Source organism: Centropristis striata, chromosome 11, assembly GCF_030273125.1.
Source record: "Centropristis striata isolate RG_2023a ecotype Rhode Island chromosome 11, C.striata_1.0, whole genome shotgun sequence".
NCBI lineage: Eukaryota > Metazoa > Chordata > Actinopteri > Perciformes > Serranidae > Centropristis > Centropristis striata.
Genome location: NC_081527.1, coordinates 11065069 through 11086730, shown reverse-complemented (window position 1 = coordinate 11086730; position 21662 = coordinate 11065069). Strand labels below are relative to the sequence as shown.

Below are 21662 nucleotides of genomic sequence, written 5' to 3'. Positions count from 1 at the left end.
AATAACTGCATGAATGTTAGTCACAGAGGGATTAATGCAGAAGTTAAAGTAAAAATAAACAACAAAAAGACACATTTGGGCAGAGAAACATCACTTTAACTGCACCCAGGCTTGTTGGTGGCTCATTTGGCATCATGGCAGAGCTCAGTTTCAACGTGGATCACGGCTATCTGGAAGGTCTGGTTCGTGGGATGAAGGCCGGGATCCTGACTCACACGGACTATCAGAATCTTGCCCAGTGTGACACGCTTGAGGGTAAGAATATTGGCTCACGTCGTCATTTTTGGACACATAGCAAATAACCCAGAATTTTATATCTGTATTTAAAACTCACGCTGCAGTAGCAGATGACAAGGATCATCTTTCAAAAAGATAATCTGAATCTTCCAGGCATTCCTTTCTGAGAGATGTTTATAGAGCAAGTCAGTGAAGATGAAGACGAATGAGATGTTGGGTATAACTACAGCGCTGTATATTTTTTCAAGGAATGTTTATGGTCCCACTTGCCAGATGTGTTAGTTTGTTGAGAGGATAAGTGTTTCTTGGAAAGACTGCAAAAGATTATTCTCACAAAAGACTCCAAAAATGCCATTTATATATTATAGACCATATGTGTATATAATCTTTATAGTGTGTGTGTTAAAAGATGGCAATCATCAGCAAAAGTCACAAGATCCATATGTGAAATGATTTATTTTTGGCATTAAAACCAGAGCTTGGCTGTGGAAATCGTCTAATTTGAGAGCAGAGATGCATTAGTTAAGCCATGAGGAAAAAAGACAAGTTGAAAGTTTAGACAGTTTTATATAATATTTGTCCTCTAGGAATTGTCAGTGCATACATAGCACAAACAAGGAAGACATACGAACTTATACAAAGAGACAAAGACATGGAACAGCACTCTAACACTGTAAACTGGGTGTTTTGTAACTTCAAGAGATAGCTCAGGTTGGGTTGTATGAGCTACTTTAATTTTGCCCCCATAAAGACTTGTTTTAGTTTATTTGGGGGGAACTGAAGCCGTTCTATGTGCATGTTAAGGCCACTAGTGTCAAGGGTTCATGGCACAGAAGGAAGGACTCAATTGCGATGACAGCGATCAGATCACAATAATCAAATGGAGTTTATTCCCTAAACAAGGTTAGTATACAGACAAAGACATGAACCTGAACAGAGACAGGGGTGAGTGATAATAATAAATAATAATAATAATAAAACAGGGAACAGGAAACACGAGATATGGAAGATGAAGGCAGACAGTGGCAACCATCATCATGACAACTATTGACAGAAACAGTCATTTTACCTTTCAAAACACAGGAGTTGTTCCCTTGATTGGTTAGTTTGCTACTGTTATTGTGTGATTTTGGTGATTCCATACTAACCCTTTAAATCACCAAATTCACACATAAATACTAACTAACTAACTGAGACAGCAGTAGGCAGTGGAGGTTCTACACAGGGGCCTACAGGGGCCACTGCTCCTTTGAAGAAGCCCTTGGCCCCTGCTGTGGCCCCTGTGTCAAATTAATAATACAAAGATCAATTTATAACGATGAACAATGGAACAATTCTTACCTTTTTTTTGTCCAAACAATATCCTGTTGTTCACAAAAGGAACCCAGAATGTGTACATTGTATAACAGTTTAATTGTGCAATAAAAGCTTGTGTGTGTGTGTGTGTGTGTGTGTGTGTGTATATATATATATATATATATATATATATATATTATTAAACACTGGCCCCTCCTTGGTCCCAACAGTAAAACAGGTCTAGAACCACCACTGGCGGGAGGTAAGCAACTCTGGTGTCTTGCAAGTAAAATGCTTGTCTGATGGCTTCAACAAAAGCATACAGAACAGCTTCACTTCCCCCTTCGTAAACTTGAACAGCGCTGTCTGACAGCAAGGTAAAGCAGTGAAAATATTCTAAATATTTGGATACGTGAACTTATATTATTAGGTGTCTGTAATAAAAAAAAAACTCTGCTGCCCTCATCCACATCAGAACATAGCGTCCATGTCCGTACTCTGGCCTGCTTCCTCTAACTGGGGTCATGCTGACCGCGTCTACTGTTGGTAATGGTTGAGTGGATAAAATGAGTCATTGGTGATTGTGCCAATTTGCAGATCAGAGATGAAGTGACACGATCAGATAAGGTGGTGGAAGGAATGCCAATGAGTTTGCTGTCTGAATTAGTTATTGTTAAAATGTTTTTGTTATGAGTATACAAATACAAAAGACAGACTAACCAACTAGATATTGCAGCAAAAGCAGAAGATGGAGTTGGACACACGGATGACTGTATCTGTTACCAATGCTTGTAAATGTCAATGTTATGCTGATTAAAGTTGAGGTTTTTGTCCAGTGTAATGCCAAGGTATCTGAAAGACTTTTTCCCTTTGATGAGACCAGGCCTGGCTTTGGGTGGTTGGACCAGTCTTTTTGTGTGTCTTTTTATATGTTGTGCCTTTTTTTCTTCTCTACTCAGACATTAAGCTGCACCTGCAGAGCACAGACTACGGTAAGATGCTGTCCTCGCCTGAAGAGGACCTGACGGTGTCTCTGGTGGACAGCAAGCTGAGGGAGAACCTGGTGACAGAGTTCAGCTGTCTTCGTTCCAACGCCCTGCCTCCACTGTCGACCTTCCTCGACTATATAACGTATGCTAAACATGTCCAGTCCATACTGCCCTCCAAAGACTTACTGCAGTAACTACATTTTTGGTCGAAATTGAGTTATGAACTCGAAATTGAATGAACTCCTTGATGTCTGTTTTATCTTGTGCCAAAGTTTTAGATTTCAATTTTGACAGCAGGGATTTCTGCTTTGTGTGTAGCCTTGTATTTCTTCATTGTGTTGAATAGTGAAGACCAGGATAATAGAAATTATATGTTTATTTTACAGGGAAATTATTATCTAGATAGTAATCAAAAAACACTTTTAAATACACTTCTAATAAAATTTTAAAATGTTTATTTACTGAAAACAAAATATAAAAGCTGAAATAACAAAACAATATTGTAGTTACTGCACTCTGTTTTTCTTTACGATTAGAACCTTTTACAGTGATGCAAAACCAGAGTGCAGTAACTACATTTTTGGGGTCAAAGGTCAAATAAATCGTCATGATTTTTCAGCATTAAAATTTCATCACCAATACATGTAAAAATAATACCTCCCAATAACCAATTTGGTTTGCCAGTTAAAAAACGTTTTAAAAAATTTGAAAGCAGTTTTTCCTCAATTTTACCCTTTGCGTAGTTACTGCAGTTAAACTTGGAAATATAAATTATTGACATTTAGGACAATAATGTAAGTTTGTGTAATGACCTCTCTGAAGAGGGAAATGTAAATGAAGAGACAGGACACAGTTGAACCCTTTGCCAGCTTCATTACAAGTCAAAAAACATAATTTATACATTTAACATTCTCATGTACTCATTAATACACAAGAGAATAACCTTACTGAGAATATACACACAGTATTTCTCTCAGACTTTAACACACGCGCACACACAGTACTTTCCCAAACCTGAGAATATTAACCGGGAGCCACAGGTGGCTAGTTAGCTTAGCTACTGCTACTTCACAATGCTTCACTAGCGACACACAACAAAAGATACAAAATAACACTTCCGACGACTCTCTACTTTACGTCCGGGCACTCACAAATTATGAACAAAATATACCTGTAACCACATTACACAATTACTGTGTTTTTCATACCTGAAGAGGGAAATGTAAATGAAGAGACAGGACGCAGTTGAACCCTTTGCCAGCTTCATTACAAGTGAAGCATCGATCGGCAAGGGCTCCCTCTTCAGGCCTGTAGGCAAAATGAATCAATCACTGAGAACACGTCCTCTTAACATCACTGTACACTGTTATGAAGTTTTTACCATTTAACATGTATTTTAACGCATTTTACTCAATTTTTAACCCATGAACACATATTTTTAATACCTTTAATGAATTATGAGTTTTTAACCCTTTTTAATATAATGTTACCAAACATATAAACATATTTATTCTATGTATTCTGTGTCTTTAACCACACATGAAATCATACTATCACATTAGCACAACAAAGCAAGCCAGTTGTCTGCTCAAAAACAAGTTTGTGAGTTCTTTCATTCATTCATTCCCATTAACCGCTTATCCGCAATCGGGTCGCAGGGGGCTGGAGCCGATCCCAGCTGTCATTGGGCGAGAGGCGGGTACACCCTGGACAGGTCGCCAGACTATCGCAGGGCTAGCACATAGAGACAGACAATCACACTCTCATTCACACCTACGGACAATTTAGAGTCACCAATTAAACCTAAGTGCATGTTTTTGGACTGTGGGAGGAAGCCGGAGTACCCGGTGAGAACCCACGCTGACACGGGGAGAACATGCAAACTCCACACAGAAGAGCCGCAGGCGGGAGGCGAACCGGCGACCCTCTAGCTGTGAAGCGAGAGTTGTTGTTACTTATATCTTTAAGTTGAGGTTCACAACAAGGGACAATAGTTCTGCTAACTCTTATTTCTTTGTTTATGAAATGGGGGAAAGCGATGAAATTCATTAGCGAAAGCTAGCGGCTAACTGATGCTAGCGGCTGACTGAGGCTAGCGGCTAACTGATGCTAGCGTTACTGCTTCTTACATCTACAAGAGTAGCCATTAGCGTATCAATGCTAACTCAAAATTGTGGTTGCAACATTAGCTGACAATTCATAGAGGCGTTACAATCGTGCCAATTCAGCACATTGCAGAAGTTAGCAGAAGTAAGGATTAAAAGTTATTACAATGTAAAATTATAAGTTCGTACAACTTACAGTTGAGTTCACAAAAATCTGAATTCAGAGTTGAGCAGACTCAAAAACAAAACTTTAAATATTTAGTTTAATTGTCCAACTTAAAATTTTATCAAAGTTTGTTGCCTTGAAATTTTGAGTTCATCCAACTTTTCTTTTTTTGCAGTGCAGTCATTAAGGGACATCCATTTACTCTGTTCTCTGTGTCTCCCTAGCTACAGCTACATGATCGACAATGTGGTGATGCTGATCACTGGTGCCCTAAAACAGAGAGATGTAGCGGAGCTCCTGCCACGTTGCCACCCACTGGGAGCTTTTGACCAAATGGCAGCAGTGGGCATCGCTCGTACTCCGACTGAGCTTTACTCTGCAATCCTGGTGGACACTCCACTAGGTAGGTTCATCAAATAATCTATGTTAAGCTCCAAAAGATGGTAATTTTGGTATAAACAGTTCTAATACTCTGGTTACTTATGGTTCAAGGGAAACATCGCTGAAAACTTGTAAGGGGGAAATAGTAAGTCAACAGCAGTGGTGGAATGTAACAGTAGTACTGTACATTTACTCAAGTAAAATTTAACATACTTGTACTTTACTTGAGTATTTCCATTTAATGTAACTTTATACATCTACTTCACTACATTTTAAGGTAAGTATTGTATTTTTACTCTACTACATTTAGCCAAGCGCTTTAGTTACTTTTGACATGAAAATCAAGATAAATTTAGATCTTTTTTTTTTAATTAAACCTTATAACAGTACATTAAGTTGTTAAAATGAGCCCTATCTTGAGAAAATTAAAATGCTGCTTGCATAAATGCATCAATAATAATAATCCAGTAATATATTTGGAACATATAAAACAATCTGAGTGGGTCCATTCTGCATTATGAGTACTTTTACTTTTGACACTTTAAGTACATTTTGATTCTGATACTTTTATACTTTTACTTCAGTTAGTTTTGAATGCAGGACTTTTACTTGTAGTGGAGTAATTCCAGTGCAGCATTTCAGATGTGTCTGATTTGAGATACAGTCTTTATAACTGTTAGTAGTAGTGGCGGCTTTGGTTCTGCATTCAGGTCTTTCAGCCCTTTGTTCCCAAAGGTCATGGATCCTGGAGTCATGAGGTCACCCAAAGTCACCCTCTGGTCTTATTCTCTTGTTGTATGTTTAGTATAGTAAGCAAGTACAGTAAATAAGTAAGAAAGTAAGTAAGTAAGTAAGTAAAGTTTATTTATAGACCACTTTTTACATGAAATCACAAAGTCCTTTTCAGGAAAAAAAGGGGAGCATAAGTACAATGCAGGCTGGTCATCCAGATGCCTGTCTAAAAAGATAGGTCTTACGGTGATTTTTAAAAGAGTCTACAGAAATAGCGGACCATGGGGATGAAAGCAGAGAATTCCAAAGTTTGGGTGTTACATATTCAAATGATTGATCACCACGTGTTTTCAGATGTGAAACAGACAGAAGATGTAGTGTTTGAAAACACAGAGCTGACAGATGACAGATGGGTGAAGTAATTAATCAATATATAAAGGAGCTCACTACGTGAGAGTGAGACTTTTAAACTGAATCCTGTATAGAGCGTTTTATTTTATTTACATACTTACTTATTTATTTTTCTATTTCTTATACAGCAGCAACAGCAACACATCTCATGATGCTGATACTTTTGTACTTTTACTTCAGTAAGTTTTGAATGCAGGACTTTTACTTATAGTGGAGTAATTTCACTGTGTGGTATTAGTACTATTACTCAGGGGATCTGAATACTTCTTCCACCACTGCTTGCATATTTTTATTTATAATATTGATATTGAAGTTCTGCCTTTTAGTCTCTCCTGTTGATGAAAAGTGCTGTACAAAACAGAATAAAGACACTAACTGAAGGCCACTGTGTTGTTGTGTCATAGCCCCGTTTTTTCAGGATGCCGTATCTGAGTCCAACCTGGACGAAATGGAAGCCGAGATCCTCAGGAACAAACTGTTCAAGGTGACTGCAGGGTGATGCATGGTGATGTGACTACCATAATGTTCCATGCTGCCTGCTGCGTTAGATAATATGTGTGCGTGTGTTCACATACATTCTGAATTGTAGGGTCTCCTGTTGTGACACAAGTTTTAAAATGGCATGCTTACATTCTTTGGTTGAGGTCAAGGTTTTATATTACAGACAAAGCCTTCATGCCCATGATATGATCATGCTTTTTTTTTTCTTCAAAGGCATATTTGGAGTTTTTTCACGCTTTCTGCAAGAACATTGGTGGTGCCACAAAAGACATAATGTGTCCCGTCCTGGAGGTACTGTAAGAATTTCCACAGCATGAGCTGGAGGGGAGTTTAAAGATTTTTTGCAGAAAGAACTCTGAGCGTGTCTGTTTGTGTGTTGCAGTTTGAGGCAGACAGACGGGCCTTCATCATCACAGTGAATTCCTTTGGGACAGATCTCAGTGGTGCGGACAGGAGCGAGTTGTATCCATCTTGTGGTAAACTTTACCCCGAAGGACTGCAGCAGCTGGCCAGAGCAGAGGACCACGAGCAGGTCAAAGCTGTGGCCGACTGTTATCCAGTGAGTCTGATTTCATCTTGGAGGACTCCTTTACGAGAGCTTCTGTGTTTTGAACAACAGCTGACTGAAGGCATACATGTGGTTAACTTACCTGAACTCCTCCACAGGCATATAAAATAATTTTTGATGACCCTGAGCCGGGATCAGCTTTTAAGACCCTGGAAGACAGATTCTTTGAGCAAGAGGTAATATATGTTCTCTTATCAACAACTTCTGTTGAAAATACATACACATATATACACATACTTCTGTATATATTTATATACGTATATGTGTCCATGGTGGTCTATTTGGTATACAAAAACCACTGGTATTTCATCACAACGCACCAGCAATTCATCACAACAGAAAGGGTAGGTACATATTGGACACTGATCCTCCTCCTGATTGGCTGGTTGTCTGTCTGCACTGTTAGTCAGACTGATCGTAAGATTTCGTATATAGCTTGCACATGGCATGAAGGTGTGCATCCCCGATTTTGAAGATTTTTGAATTAATTTTTCAAAATATCATTATTTACGTAAGACGTGTTGTGGCATTGCACTGTTTCCGATCGGATGCCTTCTAGGGGAGCTCCGCCCCATTGTGTGATAGGCCTACACCTGGTCAGTAAAGCAATTCAATCTGGATTTTCGCGCCTGACTCATCTCATCTGTAAGTCTATTTAGCCTACCTATCTTTAGGAGTTTTAAAGTGCGCTGCAAGGTTCGATTTTCCAAGAATATTCAAATAGTTTCAATGTTCAATGTGTATGTGCTGGATAGTGTGGTACCTTATGAAAAGTAAGTGTTTCATGGCGTTGCAGACGTTGTAGTGGTCTGCATGTAATGTGCAACTTCTGTTATTCACGATTAGCATGCATAGTGGAGATTTAGCTTTATTCCATTCTTATGTTGCATCTCCCACTATACGAATACATACTTCCTACGGGCATTGAACTAGTGTTCTAAATTACGGCCGAGATTTTGCAGTGAATGTGGCAAAGGGCTTCCAGCGATATTATTTAATAGATGCGAGGCCACCTTTTCTCTGTAACACAGTAGCCTACCTTTCCCCTTTACTGCAGATGGAGAAACTGCCGTTGCCGAACGTTATAATAAGCATTGTTAATGACAGACAGTGCAACCAATCAGGAGGAGGCTCAGTGTCGAATATGTACCCTTCCCTTTCTGTTGTGATGAATTGCTGTTGCATTGTGTGAATTGCTGTTGTGGTTTGCACTGTTTAATCAGAACTGTCTACTAACTTTATATTCCAGCTTGATTTATCCACACCTTATATACTGCAACACTGTTTGGGCCAGTACATATGCCTCCAACCTCCATAGTATTTATCTTGTTCAGAAAAGATTTGTTAGAACTGCCGCATTCATCATTTCAAAATGACTAGATCCTTCTGCTCCCCTTTTCCAAAAACTCAAGATAATTTAATTTTCGACAATTTTCAGATCAATATATACCAAATATGCATTTTTATCTTTAAGTATATGATTATTCCAAATTCCATTCCCAAACCTTTCAGTGAATATTTCCATGTCAACTCACAATTACATAATAATAGTATAATACTAGACAACTGACAAGATTTCACCCGCCTCACTATCGTGCTACCCTCGATCAGTTTTCCTTAAAATACAGAGGTACAATACTCTGGAATGATCAATTTAATAGTTCAATACAGTTTTCCTCTCTGCACACATACAAGAGCAGTTTAGTGGCTGCTCTGATTGCTCAGGTCACTAAGTAGTACACACACACACACATACACAGGCATGCATGCGCACACATTACATTTCTACACTTTTGTTTTATTTTACTTTTTAATAATATTATAATTTTGCTTTATTTTTATGGTTATATTTCATAGTAACTTGCTTTTAATTTAACTTGTGAATTTTAATATAGGTAGAGGCCCTGTATAAGCCCTTTTGGGTTTCCTGCCGCTTCCTTGCACCTTCCTTTTGTTGTTAATTCTTTATCCTTTTCTTTTTGTCTTATTATTGTGCAAAATAAAAAACTTCAAACTTCACTTCAGGGCCGCCGTATGTGTCTCCTTTCTGTCTCGTTTTTAACCTGCCAGTTTTTTCCCACCTGTTGCACAGATGAAAAAAAATGTGATCAGACTTAGAAAATGGATCACCAGAGAACATTTTTGCCTCCCAGGGCTTCAATATGAAAACACTGCAAACATATTGTAACCTTGATTCACGTGTGCATCTCAGCTGCATGTTAACCTACTTTTCTGTCCCTGAGCGGCTTCAACCCTCATCCTTTATCTTTTCCCAGGTGAAGCTGAACACACTTGCTTTCCTGCAGCAGTTCCACTTTGGAGTGTTTTACTCCTACATCAAACTGAAGGAGCAGGAGAGTCGCAACATCGTCTGGATCGCTGAGTGTGTCACGCAGAGACAGAAGTCCAAGATAGATAATTACATACCCATCTTCCAGTGAACAAATTAACCAAGCATTAAAGAGAAATGCATACGTATATTAAACATCCTGTTGTAAGACAGCACACAACAATGTAATAAATACACTTTATCAAAAACACATTTGTTGATCTCTTTATGACCAAGGTTTGGTTGTGAGGATTAGTTACTGCAGTCATAAATAATTTCAGTGTTTGAACTACAGACCACAGAAAATATAAAAATGAGGCCTCGTGCTAAAGTTAGTATATTCACATTCACATCACTGCCACAATAATTGCATGTGTCTAAACAAGACAAAAGTGTACATTACATGAGGTAAAATGATGTGTAACTATACAATAGAGTACAAAATTGAATATAAAACAAAAGTATATAAGTAATGTAGCACAAACAGTGGTATAAAAGTGTAAATTTGTCAGTTTTAGCAGCTAACAGAGGTCATTTCACACCCATCTTTGCTCTTTGTCGGCTCATCCTCCTTTCAGACTTTTACTAAAACGAGAAAAACGTAAAACATCTGTCAGATCATGACAGAACAGTCTCACAAATTAGAACACAGTATGAGTCAAACTATGCAGGTCTTACAGCACTGGACGGGGACCTCCAGAGGTATGTAGTTCTGCTGGCAGAGATGAACAAACGCAGATGCTAATCTACAGGGTGCTCTGGAAGAACTCAGCTCACAAACAGCCAAGAACTGACCAGGATCCACCTGACAACGAAAACATAAAAATGAAACTCGCAATCGATCACAAATAGATGATCACGGTCATGTCAGGTTGTTTCTCACCAAAGCTAAAAAAAGATTTGAATACACTTTTTATTAGATAATGTCTACATTTGTTTTGCATCATTTTTTTTGCCAGGACAAGTTTCATGTTTTCCATAGACACACTGCAGGAATTGCTTCATCTGATCTAAGAGTTAGGTTCGTAAGTGCAGAACGTCATGTTTGTTTTTAAACATGAAGATGAAACCATGAGCTGATTTCCTGTCTTGGTCATAAAACTCAAAGATGAATAGACGTCAGGGCTGACCAGCAGGTGATTACCCTGCCTAGATAATGTTTGAATTACATAATGCTGAATAGGAGATTTGTCATCTGCACAAGTGTTTTTCTACTCACCACCCTAAAACAGGAACTCAGCGGTGAATCGGGAGAGGAGAACAAAAAGTCACAGCTCACAGGGCTCGTGGCTTCTTTAGGAAAGTGCTCCGTCACACCTGGAGGTTTAATGCACCCCGGTTTCATCTGGAAACACAGAAAAATGATTAAACTGCAAGCATGGAAGGATTATGAGACAATGGGCCCCTGGGCAGAGACATGCATGTTTTTGTTATTAGTTTGCATGTCTTTGGTGTCATTTTGAATCTTTGTGGTTTTTTGGGTTGTCCCTGTTTCATCATCAGTCTCTTTGTAGCTGCTTTTTTCTCTGTGTAGTGATTTTAAGTCTCTTTGTGTCTCTTTGCAAGTGTTTCTGTGTGTGTCCTTGTACTTGTTTTAGCCTTTTTGTTGTCATTTTATTTTTCTTTGTGGTCAATTTGAGTCACGTCCTGTCTCTGTAGGCATCTCTTGGAGTCACATTTTGTAGGTGAAGGCCGAATACTTTGAATCAGTGACTACAGGTGAAAACTGGCTAGCTCCACAATCATGAATGTGCAGACACAAGCTTTTAGGATTTTCTTATGTATAGAAGAAGAAGATTACTTTATTAATCCCACAATGGGGAAATTCAACCTCTGCATTTTAACCCATCCTTTTTTACACACAAGTGAACACACCATGCAAGGAGCAGTGGGCAGCACATTACTGCTATTTGGTATATAAGCACTGGTAGTCTCTTACCTGTCCTACCTGCCAATTATAGAAAAAATCCTCCAAGTTTTCAGCCTGAGATCCATCAGGCAAAGGAAAATCATTCCCTGCTTCATTGTCGTTAGTCCCCAACAGACCAGTGGACATGCCTGTGTAAAATTAAACATGTTGTTACCCAGATTGAGGATCATTAATTATGATCATGGACTTGTTTATTCATGTTAAATCTTCTTAATTCTTCTTACCATGCAGCCATCCATCGAGAGTGAAGCTGCACACATCAAGTGACAGGTCACAAGACAGTGAAACTCCATTCTGATTGGACACCTGCACAATGTTCTGTCCTCTTCTGACAGCCACTCCACCGTCACTGTGGAAAGTATGAGTTACAACGCTGTTGCAGTTGGCCTTCACCTGCAACACAAACATTTCCTTTATTTACCAGAAATATAGAAAAAAAACTCTCTTGTCTAAACTGGTGTTCACTGAGTCAAGTTTTATCACCAACATTAACCCTTAGTGACCTACATACAGTCATGGACAAAATTATTAGACCATTGATTTCTTCAATTTCTTGTTTGTTTTAATGCCCGGTACAACTAAAGGTACAGTTGTTTGGACAAATATAATGAAAACAACAAAAATTGCTTATAAGAGTTTAATTTAAGAGATGATATATAGACATTTTCCATGGTTTTCTTGATAATAACCAAAAACCATGGAAAATCAGCTCTTGAATTAAACTTAAATTAAATCTATTTTTCTTGTTTTTGTTGAACAAGAAATTGAAGAAAACAAGGGTGGTCTAATAATTTTTTTCCATGACTGTAGACCTGCATTTGTTCTTTCGAAGGGCATCTTTAGGGGTCAGACAGCAGGAGGATGACACATAAAAGTGAGAAATGCAAAATATGCAGAGTGTCAAGTTGTTCTACTCATAAATCTGTAAAAAAAAAAAAAAAAAAAAAAAACATGCTTCGATGCCTATTCATAATTATGAAAGTAGTTAAAAATCCTTCCAAAACACCACATTAAGACACCAAGACCTTGATAAACACCATGCACAAATGCACGCTGCTTTGGATTTGGTATCAAAAATGTTTTGGAGATTTCTGCATAACTGCATTTTTTGGCAATTGGATTTGGAGCACTTCTGTTCTGGAAACTTCTGACAAACCCCCTTATTGTAAAGCTACACATCCTTTGAACGCTCTACATCTCTAGTTTGTGGTTTTACATTATCACAAGGCTGACCTTAACCTAGAGCTCACAACAGCTAATTTTATAAAGCGAGGTCAAGTTTCAAAATGGTCTTACTACAATGAAATATACTAACATGAATTAGATTGGGCTAGTTGAGTTGAGTCTCAGCTCTTTAGTCATACCCACCATTATGGTGTTAAAACTATAGTCACTTAAAAACAATAATGACATCTGGCGCTCCAGCGGGACTTTGAGGGTTAACACATACCTGTCCATTGTGCTGAATGTTGACAGTGCTGTTATTTATTCCTATCAGAAGGAAATGATCCAAGTCTGAACCACGCAGCAGCATGAACGACGGCTCAGCGCTGATGTCTTGAGCGAGAAGCAGCGGGCAGGAGCCTGGGAGCTCGTACAGGTGACCGTCAAACGTCACGACAAACTGACCTGCCACCAGCAGAGCTTGGTCTTATAAAAAGAAACAGAACGGGACAGACAGCACTTCAATTAGATTAGGTCCTCGAGTAAAGTTGAATCATGCATACATCTCAAAAAATTTGAATATCATGAAAAAGTTCAATATTTTTTGTTAAATAATAGTTACACAGAACAAATCAAAAATCATTCATGCGACAAGTCATTTCAGAAAGTGAAACTCATACATTATACAGATTCATTATGCATAGAGTAAAATATTTCAAACCTGTTTTTCTTGAAATTTTGATGATTCTGGCTTAGAGAAAATGAAAAAAAAACCCTCAGTGTCTCAGAAAATTTGAATATTGTGAATGAGTTCAATACTGGAGTCCACAGTCAGTGGTGGTTTGGGGCCATGTCCTCTGCTGCTTCAAAAAACACAGTGGACCATCTACCAGAACATTTTAGAGCTCATCATGCTTCCACAAGCTCTTTGGAGATGCTGATTTCATTTTCCAGCAGGACTTGGCACCTGCCCACACTGCTAAAGGTATCAAAAGCTGCTTCAATGACCATGGTGTTACTGGGCTGGACTGGCAAACCTACTGACCTGAACCCCATAGGAGTCTATGGGCTGTTGTCAAGAGGAAGGTGAGAGACACCAGATGACCTGAAGGCTGCTATAAAAGCAACATGGTGCTGTAGGCTGATCTCCTCCATGCCACCAAGTATTAATGCAGTAATTCATGAAAAAAGAGCCCAACCGTGTATTGAGTGTATAGAAATAAATATACTTTTCAGAAGCCTGACATCTGTGTTTAAAATATAATTTTTCTTTATTGATCTTATGTAATATTCTAATTTTCTGAGACACTGAATTATGGGTTTTCATTATCTGTAATGTAATCATCAAAATTACAAGAAATGCTTGAAATATTTCACTCTACGCATAATGAATCTATATAATATAAGAGTTTCAATTTCTGAAATAATTGACAAAAAATAATGAACTTTTTCATGATATTGCCTTTTTTTGAGATGTACCTGTATATTGCTGGTAAACTAGTCTTACGTGTAAATGGGCTGTCCATGATCTTCCTCTTGAGGCGATAAAGTTCAGCTGTGGGCCTGATGGAGGCGAGGGTCTGCAGGGGCCTCAGGAGCCACTCCTCAAGAAGGATTTCCACCAGTCCGGCCTCGGACACCCTGGACCAGGGGAGCGGGGGCAGCGGCACTGACGCAACCACTGAGCACTCACTGGGAAAGAACAGAGCAGAACACTAAATGGAAAACATCAGTTCAGGTCAGATTCAAACAATCATTCTTACACTAAAACGAAACTAGTTCCTGCATGAAACTGCTCACAACATGTCCGTGGATAATCTTGAGTCAGCAGGTCATGATTTCTAGAAACCCACATTGAAATTTTGTGTGTGTGTTATGTGTGTTTTGGAAAGCAGAGGTCAAGTTCCATCTAGTTCTATTATACTTGAGAGAAGGCAGGCATCTCTACGGCTGATATTTCCACACTCGCCAACTCACACAAACTAAAGCTCAGTCAGAATTGAAAATTGCACCACATGCAAGAGGAAAAATATGTATTCTGATTTGGGGTTGAACTTTTTAATCAATATCAAAAGCAGACCTCTGAAGTGTAGCTCTTGTTGTTGTTGTTTTTTTTTTCAATTTTTCCCTCTGCAATTCAGTTATATAAAACCTAGACAATCAAAAAAAAAACCTCAAGCCTCAACCAACTGTTAGCCCACATGTTGCCTCGACACCTTTTAACCTTTCTTGCTACTGAGGGGGATTGAATCACTGTCATGTTGAAGGATGTCCTTCTTTGAACTCCACTTTTCTCAAATGTACGTCAAATAGGTCGGAGAGTTTTTCTTTATGTGTGTCTAAGACATGTGCAGTACCTGGAGGAGTACGTGTAGACAGAGTTCAGTTGTTTCCTGACTCCAGAGAGAGCCATTGCCAACCTGGTCTCCAGCCAGTGATAGGTATGCTGTCCCGCCTGGTTCACACAGAACACCAGCTGTTAATACACATTAGTGAGTTTGCTTGCATGCATGTTAGTAAGATGTTTTTTGGATTTGTCTTGGCTGACCTTAGTTACCTCAACATTAGTGGATTAAGTCTTTTGTCTCATTAAAGTTCCTCATCCTATTTGATGTTTTGCTGAATAATAACTTGAGAGGATTTCACCACTTAACAACAAAAAATAATAATAATAATAATAATAATAATAAATAACAGTAATAACTATCCTACATGGTTGCCCATAAAGTTGAAATAAATATATATATTTTTAACTCTTTCCATGAAATGATTGTGACAATGTGATTTTTTTATTGACAGATGTGTAGTGTAAATCTTCTCAAAGTTTTATTAATCAATCTCTTCCAAACATATCACAATGAAAATGAAACCACAATTATCTTGAGGATTGTGTCTGAAAACTAAATTATTCCAACTTTACGGGCAACCGTGTGGTTCCCAGCATATCCGGGTGAAGCAAAACCAGGATTAGAGCTCTTCCAAGTTTTTGGTATTTGCAAATTCATAAAACATAAACAGGATACTCCAAAACCCAGATCAAAACTAGGATACAAGTGTGCATGCAAACACACTAATTAGGATTTTTTCAAAATCAGGCGTGTACACACAGTAAAGAAGATCTACAAAATGTTTTAAATTCACCAAGGAGAAATAACTATTTATTCTTATGGTGTAACACATAAGAAAAGGGCACCAGCATGCAGCTTTCTCACCACATCCAGAGCGACGCTGAGGGTGGCGACACTGGCCTGGGCCAGCGGCCTCAGCTGAGGGTTCTCTAACAGCACAGGGAGGATCTCCACCAACCCTTCAGTCCACAACGAAACAGCCTCCCTCCACAACGCCTCCAGCTTCTGGCCCTTCACATCTTGGTACACACCTGCTAGAGTAGCCAGGGGCCCTGAGGATGGGAGCACACCTTATTAACATGGATCGATCACTGCAAGGGCCAACAGGGCAAAGGCTCAGGGGCTCCCCTGGCTTTTAGCTACTAATGTCACTCAAAGAGACAGAAACACCTGCACAGAGACTCAAAACAACTGAGAAACAGGACAAAAAGCACCTACACAGAGACACAAAACAACTAGACAACCAAATAGAGACACATGGTGACCACAAGGGAACGCATAGAGACACAAAACAAGAAAACAAGTACAAAAAGACACAAAACAACCACAAAGAGACACAAAAAAACCTACATAGAGAAACAAAACAACTACACAGATGCAAAACAACTACAAAGAGACACAAAACAAGTACAAAGAGACACTAAACACCTATATAGAGACATAAACTAACTACACAGATGCAAAACAGCTACACTACAAAAACACACAAAACACCTTCATAGACACAAAACAACTACAAAGAGAAACAAAAAAACTACAAAAAGACACAAAACACCTATATAGAGCCACAAAACAACTACATAGAGAAACAAAACAACTACATAGACACAAAACAACTACATAGAGACACAAAACAACTACATAGAGACACAAAACAACTACATAGACACAAAACAACTACATAGAGACACAAAAGAACCTACATAGAGGAAAAAACTAACTATACATATGCAAACAACTAGAAAGAGACACAAAATAACTACAAAAAGACAAAAAACAACTACAGAAAGACACAAAACAATTACACTGAGAGAATATACCTACAGAGATGCAAAACAACTAGGGGTGAAACAACCACCGATCAAAAATAAAAAATTACAAAGTGACATAAAGAAACTTCAAAGAGACACAAAACCACAACAAAAAGAGTCTCTTTTGCTTTTCTCACAGTTAGGGCTCACACAATGTGTCTGGGTCAAAGTATCCTGATACAAAAAATACTGTGACTGTGCAAAGAAAAACAAGCAATGTGAAAAATATGAGATGCTTCCTTTGCGTCAGATAATGACGCAAAGGAAGAGAAGATAAGTTTTTGTGACCAAAATTAGATTTCTGACTGTGAGGAAAGGCAGGAGCTGACTGTGCTGCCCTCGCTCTAAAACTAAAGACAAAGTCTATATTGACAGCTACCAAATTTACTGTGCATTGTAAAGAAGAAGAAGAAAAAGACCAGTAGCTTCATAGTCTGTATATTCAAAGGGTTTATTTTTTGTCTTGAGGTTGTATGAGGTACTTACCCAGTTGATGTTTTACCTGCAGTAGGTGATGCACTGCAAAAAAGGGGTGTCTAAAAACAAGATAAAAACACTAAATCTGAGGGAAATTATCTTGCTGCATGGACAGATAATTTCCCTTGACAAGATTTCTTTCTAGAAATATGCATGTTGAACACTTAAAATAAGAAATTAACTCTTAAACAAGATAAATTGGTAAGAACCAAATCATTTGCAGTGTGTGTGTGTGTGTGTGTTCCCAGTTTGGAGAACCAGACAGACTGCATAACATATTTTGACCATCTAAACAAAGCCCCACCCTAAAATAGTTACACCCGTTTATGTGTATGACATATTAATGATATGTCCACCGATTTTTGTTGCTATTCACAGCCGCTTCATTTGGCACTACTTTTTGTCAACCGTAGAACTTCCATGTTCCTAAATATAAGCACACTTATGCTTTGCAAATTGCCGTAAATCAAAAACAACAAATACAAGAAAATAAAAATGAATGATTATGACAGTGGCCATGAAATTACTTTTTCCAAGGTTTTCTTGATAATGATTTTGGTTATTTTCAAGAAAACCATGGAAATTGTCTAGATATCAGCTCTTAAATTAAACTCTTATGAGCTATTGTTGTTATTATCATTATATTTGTCCAAACAAATGTACCTTTAGTTGTACCAGGCATTAAAATGAACAAAATATTGAAGAAAACAATGGTCTAATAATTTTTTACATGACTATATTTCCGACCAATTAGGAACTTGAAAATTACATAAATACGTGGCCAAAATGAACATATCTATTTGATCAAATAATCATCTAGTAATATTCTCAATAGCTTTAAATGATTCCTTGACCCAGAAAATGTATATTTTGACACCAAGATTGACCTTGTAAGTGGCTTGGAATATACATTGGTTCTCATAGCCTTTATATGGCTGCCATCTCCAATCTGCAATCTTGATGAAGTGGCTCCCATCAAAAATTGAAACCTATAGTGATAGAGAGCATGTGGAAAAAATGTGGTGCTTTTGTCCGACGTGTTCCCATTCTTCTCAAATCTGGTTCTAAGCCACCTGATTATTCTATTTGATTCGACCGAAACATCTGTTATGCTTGTGCGTAGGAACATGGACGTTCTGGAAGAAAAAATAGTGCCAAATGCAATAACAATTGGTGAACATATAGTTGATATAGCCTACACATAAATGGGTATAACATTTTTAGGGTGGGTCTTTGTCTAGGTGGTTAAAATAAGTTTTGTGACAGTCCCCGTCTGCAGTCTGTTTCCTGCCAGAGCGTGCATCTTGTTCTCCAAACTGGGAACATGCAGACCATCATTTACTGCAGGTAATACAATGGCTGCAGCTAAGTACCTCATATAACCCCACGTCCAAAGACTGACCTAAAAACTAATGGTTTCAGGTATGTTGGAGTGAATATTCCAAGATGTAAGCTCCTTTCTTTCTAATGCAAATTAACTTATTTCCGATCCATGAAATATTAGATTATCTTTTTTATTTTTATTAGTCTGCTGGTAGGATGATGGTGTTTAAAGGGTCACTCCATTTAGCAATGTACTTTCATTCCATTTCAATCTTACTCACAATCTGTGTCTTGTGAGTCCCACAATGTAATACATTGTGGGACTCACAAGACACAAGACTCACTAATGCAACTCAGTTTTTAGCAGTAAATACCCCTGCCTTTCAAACTCAAATGCAGACCGTTTCGGTTAAAAAGTCCTCAGGAGCCCAGTTACAGATCACCCTGATGAAATGGGGCAGGGGACCAGATGTCTGTTCATCTAACAGTCATCTGAAAATGTCTGGTAGATGCAACTGAAGTTTCAAGTAACAGCACCACAGCATTTCATGAAATTGGAAATTGTTTTTGCCCAAACAAGACAGCATGAGAGGGTGTTATCTCCAACATCTGCTCTCTGTATCTTTCTGGTTCTCCAATTTTCTTGCAGTGACACAAAAAGCATGAGCCCAATCAAGATTTTTGATTACTTTGCCAGTCAAGGCAGCGGCTGACATGATCGATTAGTGTCATCTCTCTGGACTCACTCCTCAGTTCCTGTTGTCCAAGCAGAGAGGCCTGCTGCAGCAGACCGAGAAAGCGAGGCAGGTTGTCAATCATGAGGCGCCGTGGCGTGCTCCTCAGCCACAGAGCCAACAGACTTCCATCTCTGAGCTCCAGCAAGGCCCGTGCTTGCTGGGACACATGAAAGGGCACAGCGCTCAGCTCCTGGAGCCACTCGCTATCCCTGGACTGCAGAGAAAGTTGGGAAGAGAAGGCACATTTTTAAAAAGGCACATTTAAGCCTTATTTAGATCCCTTTCAATAGCCCCTTTCATAAAGCCGTTTAATGCCGGGACATTTACGGCCTCCACTATGAACACGCCCAAAGCGGGATGCCGGGACCAAGTGATCCCACCAATTTTCCGCCTCCAGAGGTAGTCACAGAGGCGGGAAATTGGTGGGACTGTTGGAAGCGGGACCACTATAAATGGGACATCAGGGCGATATTTGACGCCTGACGTCTAACACACACCTCCCAATTGGTCCGACCGTCAACGAACCACTGTTTAGCTGCACAACAACTGTGATTAATTAATTAATTTTTCACAGAGTCCGCCGCTAATTGTAAACAAACTGGCATGCCAACTATACACGTGGTATCCACTGCTGATCGTAAACAAACCGCGTTCGCCAACTGTGCACAGCGTTCCCCACTTATTGTAAACAAATAGGCATGCCAACTGTACACGTGGTGTCCGCCGCTAATCCAAACCAGCTTCGCTAGCTTTGCACAGAGTGTCCGGTGCTTGTTGTAAACAAACGGAGATCGCTAGGTGAAGACTGCTGCAGCACATACATACTGTACCGCTACAAAGCTAACTGTGTAGCCTATTAGCGCTGTGCTACTGCACAACACTGCTGCTGCTCGGTTGCATGTCACTATTGTTTCTTCCCACTATTCTCCCACCTGATTCCGCGATGCCAGACTGCACTATAAAGGGCACAAATATCACGCCTTTGCGGGATCACTATGAAGCCTAAGGTGAAAAGCTGGCACAGATCGTTCCGGCAATATAGCGGGACATGTGGGACCGCACTATGAAGTATTGCTGGAAGTATTCTTTCTTACCTGGCGTCTGAATTCAACAAGGAGCTGCTGCAGTGTCCTGATTCTCTCCAGCAGCTTATTCCGTATCTCAGAGCTCAAGTATTGAATCCGTGTCTGTGTAAACAACAACATTCAGATTTAAGAGTCATGCTGTGTCGTAGCAAAACTTTGGTTTGTGGTTAACACTATGTGGTTTTGATAATACCTCCACTGCAGTCAGACTTGCCAGACATCCACTTGCTCTCAGCATCAGCCTTTGATTGGCTAATCCTACAGACACACTGCTCAGAGCTTCAGGTTTGCTGCTGCCGCTTTCTCTTCTCTGCACATCCAGCATCAAACTGTGATTTGTTCCAACACATGCCACTACGGTGATGTCCTCATTCAGACCCGGACCTGGAAATGAACAAAGTGATTTCCTTTTAATCACAGTCATTTTTGTATTAAGTTTTGCTGACATGGTTCTGTATTTACTGTTCATGTAGCCTGCAGCAGTCTGAAGACATGGTCCCCCTGCTGTCCAGTTCAGCCAGATCTTCTCTCTGCGGTCCAGTCTGGCCTGCACCTGGAGACCAGAACCCCGGGGCCAAGACAGAGCACTGCCCCCCACCTCCACACTCCAATTACCAATCCTAGACTGCACACACACACACACACACACACACAAAGACACACACACACACACACACACACACACACACAAAGACACATGTTTGTACTTGTGCATTAATTTAAATTATAAAAAAGGCATTGTTGTGGTTTTATGGGGATATGTGTTCAAACCATTTGTTGGCTTGGAACCTCAACTTTTTGGAGTCTTGCTGTCACCATGTGGTTACCACAACAGTTTTTTTTTTACATCCACATTTTTGTATACAGATTAAACAAACAAAATAAACATTTATTTATTTAGCTTTAGGGGTGCCGTTTCTGGACAGTCTCCCTGCTACCAGCCCTTATACCAGCTATGCTAATTAGCTGTAGTCATAGAAAAACAATTAGTACAGACATTGAGTGGTGCCTGATAATGATGATAACACACGTCAGCAGAGCAGCAAATTGTCTCACTAGATTGGAGACAGGT

The 21662-nt window shown here is 39.2% G+C and overlaps 2 protein-coding genes across 2 annotated transcripts; one reads left to right on the top strand and one right to left on the bottom strand.

The window, feature by feature from the left end:
• Window positions 1-134: 134 nt before the first annotated feature.
• LOC131979751 (V-type proton ATPase subunit d 1-like) lies at window positions 135-9974 on the top strand. The gene is made up of 8 exons (XM_059343762.1): window positions 135-255; window positions 2493-2664; window positions 5018-5196; window positions 6722-6801; window positions 7032-7109; window positions 7201-7377; window positions 7485-7562; window positions 9663-9974. Exons 1-8 carry the CDS (start codon window positions 135-137, stop codon window positions 9825-9827), a joined length of 1050 nt encoding a protein of 349 aa, XP_059199745.1. The 3' UTR covers window positions 9828-9974.
• Window positions 9844-21112, bottom strand: LOC131979750 (uncharacterized). Its single transcript, XM_059343761.1, has 13 exons — window positions 21053-21112; window positions 20784-20974; window positions 20600-20692; window positions 19515-19719; window positions 16022-16209; window positions 15167-15264; window positions 14317-14501; window positions 13096-13295; window positions 11870-12038; window positions 11655-11773; window positions 10935-11060; window positions 10394-10520; window positions 9844-10300 (listed from the first exon to the last, which is right to left on the bottom strand). Exons 1-13 carry the CDS (start codon window positions 21057-21059, stop codon window positions 10290-10292), a joined length of 1719 nt encoding a protein of 572 aa, XP_059199744.1. The 5' UTR covers window positions 21060-21112; the 3' UTR covers window positions 9844-10289.
• Between the last annotated feature and the right edge of the window lie 550 nt (window positions 21113-21662).